Source organism: Hyaena hyaena, unplaced genomic scaffold, assembly GCF_003009895.1.
Source record: "Hyaena hyaena isolate Hyena2069 unplaced genomic scaffold, ASM300989v1 scaffold_227, whole genome shotgun sequence".
Classification (NCBI taxonomy): Eukaryota; Metazoa; Chordata; class Mammalia; order Carnivora; family Hyaenidae; genus Hyaena; species Hyaena hyaena.
This window is the reverse complement of record NW_024080859.1, coordinates 307,382-317,249: the sequence shown is the minus strand read 5'-3', so window position 1 is coordinate 317,249 and position 9,868 is coordinate 307,382. Positions and strand designations below refer to the sequence as shown.

The following is a 9,868-nucleotide window of genomic DNA, read 5'->3' as shown; positions in this document are numbered from 1 at the left end:
AGAGAGAGAGACAGCGTGAGCAGGGGAGGGTCAGAGAGAGAGGGAGTCACAGACTGAAACAGGCTCCAGGCTCTGAGCTGGCAGTCAGCACAGAGCCCGACGCGGGGCTCGAACCCACGAACCGCGAGATCATGACCTAAGCGAAAGTCAGACGCTTAACCGACTAAGCCACCCAGGCGCCCCGACCAGCCACCTTTCAAATGCTTGGTAGCCACATAGAGGATGTATGAGACAACACCCAGTCTAGAATTTTAAACAGCTCCAAATGCCGGGAATGAGGCACTCAAATATAAATTACAATGGAGTCCTGTAGTACCTGACTTAAATAGTAAAATCATATTTAGGCATTTCTCAGAATAAGCCCGTGGATTCTCATCTCTCACAGTGTGCGAAACCCTATTCACAATTGGGCTCCCTTAAGAAAATCAGCTGACTCCCTGCCCCAAGAGCTCCCAGGCCAGACTCAGGGGCCAATGAGTCACAAAGCGAAGTAAATAGTGTTAGAGTCTGAACTAGTATAGCAGGAAGACAGCTGAGTCAGCTGTGGGGAAAGAGACAAGAGGCAGCATGGAGAACCCTGGTGTGAGTGGTAGAGTAGGGAGCCTGGGTGGGAGCAGAGCGTAGGGCATGGTTGAAGCAGCCCAGCCTCTGGGATGTCAGAAGGTAAAGGACTATGACCATGAGGAGACCAGGCCATAGGAGAGGAAGCTCAGCCAGCTGGACTTCAACTTTTCAATCCTGTCTAATAATCTTTGCCTCTTAAAAAAAAAAACAGCTTTGTTAAGCTATAATTGACCATAGTCAATGGCTCCTATTTTAAGTGTATGGTTTGATCAATGTTACCACATGTACTCATCCCCGTAACAATTTGTACAATCAAGATAAAAAAAACAGATCTGTTGCCCCTAGAGTTTCCTGGGGCTCCTTACTGTCTTTGTCTTTTAGCGAGAGAGTTTAGTACATTTACATTTATTGTGTTTACTGTTATACCTGGATGGCTTTCAAATGATAGCAGTGCCTACTTCCCAAGACTGCAGGGAGATCTAGATGGGAGGATGGCACAGAACGAGCACTGGTAACACACGGTGCCCCTGCTTCTGCTTCCACCCTCCTCCAGAAAGCAGGGAGAGGAGCTGGTACCACACTCACTCAGCCTCGCTGTGTCCAGGTCTCAGTCCTGCCTTCTCACAGGACCCCGAGGCCCTTGAGGACAGAGACCCCTCCCTGTTGGCCCTCCCACAGGTATTCACTGACCCCTGCGCCCCAGTCTGGTTTCTGCCACCTAACTGTGGGGCCTTGCCAAGTGACTGTGCTATTCTAAGCTTCGTTTTCATATCTGTAGAGTGGAGACAATGGTAATTAATGTGCCTCTTCTCCAGGGATGAGGTGTGGATGGAGCACAATTGGGGATTCACCCAGGCCTACCTGACATACAGTATTTTCTAGACATGAGAACCAGCAATGATGTCATTGCCACACTCAATGTGTTCATTTGGTTACTGTATAAGCATTTCCTATGCCAGCTGGTGTACCGGGCATGGGGGAAACAGACATGGCCCTGTCCTGGACTTTGCCCCAAGGGATGTTCCAGAAGGTTGTTGGAGGGAAGCAGGAGGGTGGGAATTTAGGAAAGCCAGGTCTATGGAAAAGACACCTGCTCTGTGAGTTACCTGTATCCCTTTGTTCTGGGGCAGGACTGTCTCACTCATCTTTATTTATAATTTAAAAAATTGAGTGTGGGGGCGCGCCTGGGTGATTCAGTCAGTTAAACATCCTACTTTGGCTGAGGTCATGATCTCACAGTTTGTGAGTTCAAGCCCCGCATCAGGCTCTGTGCTAACAGTGTGGAGCCTGGAACCTGCTTTGAGTTCTGTGTCTCCCTTTCTTTCTCTCTGCCTCTCCCCAACCCCTGCTCACACTCTGTGTGTGTGCCTCTCTCTTTCTCTCAAAAATAGATAAATATTATTAATGTTTATATTTGAGGGGTTAGGGGCAGAGGGAGAGGGAGACCAAGAATCTGAAATGACTCCATGCTGATGGCAGAGAGCCCGATGTGGGGCTGGAACCCATGAACTGTGAGATCATAACCTGAGTCAAAGTCAAATGCTTAACTGATTGAGCCACCCAGGCACCTCTTAAATTAAAAAAAATATAATAATAATGTTTATTTCTGAGAGAGAGAGAGCAGGGAGGGGCAGAGAGAGAGGGAGACAGAAAATCCCAAGCAGGCTCCGCGCGATCAGTGCACAGCCTGATGTGGGGCTCAAACTCACAAACCGTGACATCATGACCTGTGCTGTAATCAAGAGTCAGGCACTTAACCAGATGCGCCACCCGGGGGCCCCTATTTTTTTTTTTTCTTCATGATTTCATTTTTAAGTAATCTCTATCACCAACACGGGGCTTGAACTCACAACCCTGAGGTCAAGAGTCGTATACTCCACTGGCCAAGGCAGCCAGGTGCCCCTCACTCATCTTTAGGTCCCCCTAAACCTACCCCCTTCCCAGTCAAAAAATAAAAGCAAAAAAGTGGCCCTGTAAAGCTGATAAAATCAAACAAGTTTGAATGAGGGCCTGAAGGGTGGATGGAATTTGGTTAGGAAGCCAAAAGGGGGGCTTGCACCCCTAAGATTGCCCACAGCCTGGGCCACGGTGGGGTGGTGGGAATGAGCCTGGCGCCAGGGAGACCCAAGGTCTGACACGCAGCACGCGGGAGCCATGCCATGTTCTTGAGCGGGGGAGTCTCCATGACACGAACACTGTAGGAGCAGCCAGTGAAAAAGGCAGAAATGCTCTCTGGACAGCTTGAGGAACATAGCATGCATTTACTAGGAGTGCTGTAACCAAGTACCACAAACAGGGTGATTTAAAGCAACAGAATTTATGATCTCACTGCTCCAGAGGCCGGAAGTCCAAAATCAGAGCTGGCAGGGCCGTTTGCCCGCTGAAGGCGCTAGGGGAAGGTCCGTCCCAGGTCTCCTTCCTAGCTTCTGTCAGCCTCGGGTGGCCCTTGGCTTCTAGAAAGATCGCTCCAGTCCTCCATCTTCACATGGCCATCCCCCCGTGTCTTCACATCGCCCTCCCTCCGTGCATGTCTGTGTCCAAATCTCCCCTTTAGAAGGACGCCAGTCACACTGCATTAGGGCCCACCCCCAGAGCTCATCTTAACCTGGTTAAATCTATAAAGACTCTGTTTCCAAATAAGGGCCTATTCTGGGGTGCTGGGGGGTAGGTCTTCAATATATCTTTTTTGGGGGGAACACTGATCAGTGCCTAACAAGGAGGTTCCAAAGAAGCCAAGACTTGACTTCCCCAGGGAAGGCATTCCAGAGCTCGGCAAGGTTCTCCCCCCTCACCCCCCCCCCCCCGCTCCTGGGCAGCCTCCGACCTCCAGGGCTGGGAGGGCGGAGGTTGTATCCACGTCTCTTTCCCCAGACGGAGAGCTGGGTCCTGTTAGGGGTGCTGGAAGTGCCCAGCATAGGTGGGCGCTGAGGGGCCTCCCCGGGTGGGCGCGCAGGGATTGAGTTTGGACCGGTGAGGAGGGGTCCTGCCTGGAGCAGTTTCCTTGGGCTGGTTTAACTCCAGTAAGAGGTGGAGACAAGGGGGGGTCAAGGACACACACTGGCCAACTCCCCACCCCACCCCCACCCACGCGCAGCTGTCAGGAGGCCAAGGCGCGGAGGCAGAGTGGCAGGTATGGGTTCAAATCCTGCCGCAGCGCCGGCCCTGCCTCTCTGAGCCCCGTTATTCCCCGTGGGAAACAAGGGGACTGAATGCCGTGGACTGAATGCTGCCTTGGGGCACAGCCTGGGGTCCAGAGGGACCACAAGGCTGAGAGCAGCTGCATTTGCTGGGTGGGCGCTGCTGGAGGGAGGGGAAGAGAGCAGATGCTTCCCCCGGGGGCTGGCACTGCAGCTCCTCAGCCACCCAGGACCCCTGGTCTGGTCCCGGGGTCGCACATGGGGGAGGCGGGCGGGGCTGGCGCGTGGCACCTAGCTGCACGGAGATTAAAATTGCCTTGTGATTTCTCTCTGCTCTGCCGGGGCCTGCCAGAGCTCAGAAGTAAGTCTCTTTCTGGGGTCTGGGGGTGCGTGGTGGTCTCGGGGCAGGGCCCACACCCAGGGCCGCCGCTGGAGCGCTGCCCGGTGGCCCTGGGAGGCGGCCAGGGCTTGTATCCACCTTGTCACCTGGGCCTGGGAGTCCACGTTCCTGGGACCTCCTGGATCGGGCCGCATGGACAACGGCCGGGAGGTGGACGCTGTTGGGGGTGGCTGAGCCACCCGGCAGGCCCTGCTACCCCAATATGTGCTGGGAGGGAATGTGCTGCATGGGGCCTCACCCTACCTCCCACCTTCTGCATGTCCCACAAGGCGATCCCAGGTGGGGGGGGGCATGCTCAAAGGGCCCCACTCCCCTGCAGCCTCCACCCAACCCTGTCTCCCCACCCCTCTGTGTGTCTCCCAGGCTCCGGAGTGTGAAGATTGAGCAGGGGAAGCTGAATGACCAGGCCAACACTCTCGCCGACCTGGCCAAGGTGAGAGCCAGGTGGGGCTGGGAGGGGTCTCCCCGGGCCAGAAGGGGGTGGTCAGCCCCCCCCTCCCAAGGAGGAGAGGGGACATTCAATAAAGAGCAGAGCCACCTCCTGCCCGGGGAGGAACAGTGTGGGTGCTGGTAGTGTGGACGGGGACACAGTCCAGGTCTGCAAGCCTCCAGAGGTTCCGACTGTCAGAGAGAAGCTAGGACTCCACATCGGCACGTAAACTCCTTTTTAACATTGGCAGCTATTTTGCTTTTAAACTGTATCTAGGAAAATAGCTTTAAAGGAATATCTTTTTTATTTTATTTTAATTTTTTTTAGTGTTTATTTATTTTTGAGAGACAGAGCAGGAGAAGGGGAGGTGCAGAGAGAGAGGAAAACACAGAATCCAAAAGCAGGCTGCAGGCTCTGAGCCATTAGCACAGGGGCCAGCACGGGGCTCGAACCCATGGACCGTGATCATGACCCAAGGCAAAGTGGGACGCTTAACCGACTGAGCCACCCAGGCACCCCTTTAAGAGGGGGCCAAATTGGTGAAGTGGTCCTTTTTGTTTGAGGCATAGGGACATCCAAGCTCCAAAATTCAAAAGAAAAACAACATTCTTTTGCTACGGATAGAAATTCAAATTCTAGCATCAGCAGAGAGCTTCTTTGCACAGCAATGAAACATCTTTCAGGAAATTAGGGTTGGTTGTAGGAGCCCTGTAAGATCAGTTTGTTGTACACACAAGTCTATTTGTTGGTCGGATTATCAAGTCCTGCACCTAGAATACTCATCACGCTGTTCTGAACCCCCTTCCGAAGCCCCTTCATGAGTAGTTACCTCTCCGAGTCAGTTTCATTAGTCTGAGGTCAATTTAATATTATCTTCAGAAGATGTTACATCCCATCCCACTTCTTTGATACCCAGAGCATTTCAGACTCATTCTCTTCATCACTATCAAGAGAATGTGATATAATGTTAACCTACATAAATTTAATTTGGAAAGAAACATCATAGAGGGAAAAACAGATTCTAGAACCCTGCAGAAATCATTCTGTTGGTAGTAGAAAGAACATAGTCCCCAAAGCATATGGGAATCCTTGCCGAACTAATCTGATGTCATGTGAGATAGCAGCTATAAATACATAAGAAATGCCTTTGAAACACTAGATATTATAATTTGGATTATCCCTATCACCCACTTCCTTCCGTTAGTACAGATGACGGAAATTTGAATTTTTCAAAGTTATTTAAACCTCACAATCACAGTCATATACTCTCGGAGTACATTTAACAAAGCCTTCTTTGAAGGAAGGCTTTAATTGGATTGGATTATATGGCTTCCTGAGTTTTTTAATTTAACAAGGTTAAGATGTTTTTCGGCATTAAACTTTAATGCACGCTTGCCCAAGGTTGCCGATTTAATTTGTGTGTCTCTGATACAAGTAAAATGTACAGTCCAAGTTATAAACGATTTAAACCTCAGAGGCCAGAAAAAAATCATCAGAGGACTGGATGCGTCCAGATGTTATCCTCTGGCCTTGAGGATTGTGGCTCCCTGAGGCGGGCTGAGGGGAGGGTCAGCGACCCTAAGCTGGTCCCCAGGGTATGTGTTTACCCCCACCCCGGAGTCTGAGGCTAGTAGGCCAGGAACAGAGGAAAGGGTGGGGGGAACCATCGAAACTAAGGCACGGAGGTTGGAAGGGAGAGGCTAGGCAGGAATGCAGCGACATGCTGTGGTAGGTGTCTCATCCTGTCCCCCTTCCATGGAGCAAGGGGCTGGGGGCCATTTCTCCACCCCGGCATCCATTCTCCCATCCCAGGGTGTGGGGTGGTGCCTGCGGGTGGGCTCAGCACCTAGCACCTAGCGGTTAGAGACGAGGAACGCGGCTCTATCGCCACCTGGTGGCAGCATTGGTACTGCACCCGGGTCTGTCTGCATGGCCAGTGTCCCGCCGCCCCCGCCAGGGCCCACGGGGACAGGGGCAGAACCGGCTCCTGCTTGCTGGATTGTGGGGAGCAGCCGAGTTGGCGGGGACACCCCATCGCCTGCTGTAACAGTCATTGTGGGTGTTCTACTCCCTGGTGTGTGACCGGGTGGGATCCTTGGAGTGGCCCCTTCCCCGTGTAGTGTGGGGTGCAGGGAGGCAGTTCACAGCTCAGCCTCCTCCCTCTCAGCCGGGCCGTGGCCAGTTCACCCCCTCAGGGCAGCTCTGGCCACTTCCGGCCTGGGACCTCCCTCCACTTCCCCCTGGCCTGCTGGCCCCCAGCCTGGCATCCAAGACCCATCTCTCCTCTTGTCTCTTCTCCCGGTTCCTGGGGCCCAGCAAGAAACCCGTGGCTCTGGGATGTCCTCACAGGTGTCCCTCACTTGGGTCCCCCTTCCTGGCCCCCCACCCAACTGGGGCTGGTCAACCATCTGTGTCTGGCCCTCCATCTCTCTCACTTGGCCTCTCTTCTCTCTCCCACTGTGTCTCCGGCAGACCCAGAACGTCATGTACGACCTCATGTCCGAGCTGCACGCCCAGCATGAGGAACTTGAGGCCCGCCTGGCCGCCCTGGAAAGCCGCCTGGACGCGCTGGGCACCTCCCTGCAGGCCCTGCCCGGCCTCATCGCCCAAGCCATACGCCCGCCCCCCCCACCCCTGCCCCCCCGGCCTGGCCCCGGAGCCCTGGACCAGGCAGCCCGGAGCCCCCCGTGCCGGTGGCCGCCCATGGCCCCTTCAGACTGCGGGTGACAGCTCTTTCCACCACCAGACCCCTCAATCTTGGCCATCGTGTGGCCGCCACCTCCACGCCATCCGGGAGGCCCTGTACAGTGGCGCCTCTTGGAGTTCAAGGAGCCGAAGCTGAGTTGGGCCGAGTAGACCAGGGCCCTCTTCACCCAGAGCGTCTGGGCAGAAGGCAGGGCTGGACCGCAGGCGAGGGCAGGGGCGGGCCACCGTCCGCTTCCTCCCTGAATGGAGCCAGGAGAGAGCCGGGAGTTTCCTCTGGCCCCCTGGCCCCCCTGACTTTCCCTAGGCCCCTGGTGGGCACAGAGCAACCAGGAGAGGGGTCCTTGCCGGTTCTCAATAAAGCAGGACCCACCCAGTTGCTGCCTGTTTTGCATGGTGGGGGCTCTCGCAACGTGGGAGGTGGCCACCTGACTCCAGGCCCCAGAACAGATGGATGTGGGGGTCGAGGCGAGCCCATGTCCTCACTGTTCTAGCCTGGTGGCCCTCCAAGCCCGAGCTCAGCTGGGGACACCTGAGGACAGCTGCATCAGTCCTGACTGGACCCCACCCTGGCCTGCAGGAGGCAGCAGATAACCGAGACACCTTCCCAGTCCACCAGCCAACTTGGCTGGAGCTCCCACTCTGGGCCAAGCCCCAGTGGGGCCCTGGGTCATGGTCCGGTGGGGAAGGTGACATGAGCAGGGAGGACCGATTTTCCTTGGACCTGCCGTGGACAGGGAACATAACGTAAATCACACTTCTTCCCCAGAGCCTGGCCAGGATGGGGTGGGGGAGCTGTGGGTCAGAGATGTGAAGCCACGAGCCTGGGGCTGCAGAACAAGGAGGGCTGAGCCAGGACTCAAACCCCGGGGGCCCATGGGCCAAAGTGCAGGACCTCGGTGGAGGGCACTGGGGTGGGGAGTCCAAGTGGGGGAGTGTGTGGTATGATCCTGGAGTTAGAGTGGTCTCCAGGGTGGGCTGCAGGGGAACGTTCTGGACACAAGTCGAATCAGAAAGGGCCCTCCAGGCCTTGGGCGCAGTGTGCTATGGTGAGGCGGGGTGGCGGGCACTTGGCAGTTGCTGGGCTCTGGGCATAGCACGGAGAGGGATGCCTGGGTCCTGGGGAGGCTGGTCTGGGCCCTGCTGAGAGCCTCAGGCCCTGGCATCTTCCGATAAAGATATCAGCTGCCTGGCTCAGGAGATAACAGGGGGCGAAAGATCGAGAAGCGTGGGGATGTGGGGTGGGCTCCAGATCGGAGCTGGGAGACCTGACTGCCAGGGCTGGGTGCTACTGGGCAGAGGCTGCCTCCTGTGGGGGCCTCAGTTTCCCTCTCTGTAAGATCTGCTGAGAACAGGGCACAGTGCTCGCTTTTGGGGATCACCTAGTCCGATGGAGGAGGCATAGTAAACCTATAGCACTCAAACACAGACCAGAGTCATAAAGAAATAAACAAGACCAGAGTATGACTAGGGGACTCTGAGGAAGTGACATTTGGGCATGGGCGGGGTGGTGGGGGAAGGGGAGTTGGGAGAGCAGATCTGGGGAAGGGCGTTCCTATTTAGGGAACAGTCAGCGCAAAGGCCAAGAGGAAAGACCTGAGTTTGGTGGGTTGAACAGACAGGAGGTGGCATGGAGACCAGGGTGGGAGGCTGGGGCGGTGCCCGGGGCCAAAGGTGCCGGGTAGGGGACAGATGAAACCACAAGATAGCCCGGTGGCTGCCTCTGCTCCAGGCCGGCCGCATCCGCCCCTGCCGGCCTCTGACTCAACAGCGCCGACCCTACAAAAACAGGGCCCGCCCCGCGCTGGGGGTGGCGGCAAAGTCAACAGCGCAGGCACGCGGGCGGCACGTCCCCCGCGGCCCGGGCGCGTCACGGGGGCGGACGCGGAGGACCAGGAAGTCGACGGCCGCCGCGCCCGCCGGGGGCCCCCGGGCGCCTGCACAAATTTGCGGAAGCCGGAGGAAGCTCGGGGGCGAGCGGGACTGCGACGAAGGGCGCTGAGCCGCGGGAGGGCCATCAGGCGCGTCCCAGCGGCGCGCCCGGGGCCGCCGCGTGCGGGGGCCGTGCTCCCAGCGGGGTGTCCCGTCCACGCGGAGCGCCCGGGCCTGCGCCATGCGCCCGGGGGGCGTGCGAAGCTTCGCGCTGGAGCTCGCGCGGGGCCCCGGCGGCGCGTACCGCGGCGGGGAGCGGCTGTGCGGCCGGGTGCTGCTGGAGGCGGCGGCGCCCCTGCGGGTGAGAGCGCTGGAGGTGGCGGCACGTGGCGGGGCGGCGACGCACTGGCTCGAGGGCCGCAGCGTGGGTGTCAACGCGGTGTCCAGCGACTACGCTGCTGCCGAGACGTACCTGCGGCGGCGGCAGCTGCTGCTCCGAGGTGAGCCGCTCACTCCCCTCTCCCCAGCTGGGATTCCCCTGGGACCCTCGCCCCAGATCTGGGTGCTCTATTCCAGTACCGGGAGAGCTTCAACTCAAGGCTGTGTGGTCGGGTGACCCATCTTAAGTAGTGGGGACCTCCTCCCCAGGGTCTTGACCCTCCCACAGGACACCTACCCCTTCCCAAACCCTTTTTCCCAGGAACCCCGCTCCGGGTCTGGGCGCCCCCCCCCCCCCCCCCCCCCCCCCCCCCCCCCCCCCCC

General features: G+C 57.1%; 2 protein-coding genes across 7 annotated transcripts in view; both read left to right on the top strand.

Moving 5' to 3' along the window:
• KCNN1 (potassium calcium-activated channel subfamily N member 1) overlaps nt 1-7,610 on the top strand; it is a 33,955-nt gene extending 26,345 nt beyond the window's left edge. For 4 of the 6 annotated variants that reach the window (XM_039243265.1, XM_039243264.1, XM_039243270.1 and 1 more), the window contains 3 exons: nt 4,054-4,062; nt 4,465-4,534; nt 7,004-7,610. In XM_039243265.1, the coding sequence (XP_039099196.1) occupies nt 4,054-4,062; nt 4,465-4,534; nt 7,004-7,258 (334 nt within the window). In that variant the 3' untranslated portion in view covers nt 7,259-7,610. The remainder of the gene's footprint in view (nt 1-4,053; nt 4,063-4,464; nt 4,535-7,003) is intronic. The other 2 variants (XM_039243267.1, XM_039243266.1) reach the window with 1 other exon arrangement.
• Nucleotides 7,611-9,131: 1,521 nt separating this feature from the next.
• ARRDC2 (arrestin domain containing 2) overlaps nt 9,132-9,868 on the top strand; it is a 6,480-nt gene continuing 5,743 nt past the window's right edge. The window contains exon 1 of the mRNA XM_039243443.1: nt 9,132-9,606. Coding sequence (XP_039099374.1) covers nt 9,348-9,606 — 259 coding nt within the window. The 5' untranslated portion in view covers nt 9,132-9,347. The remainder of the gene's footprint in view (nt 9,607-9,868) is intronic.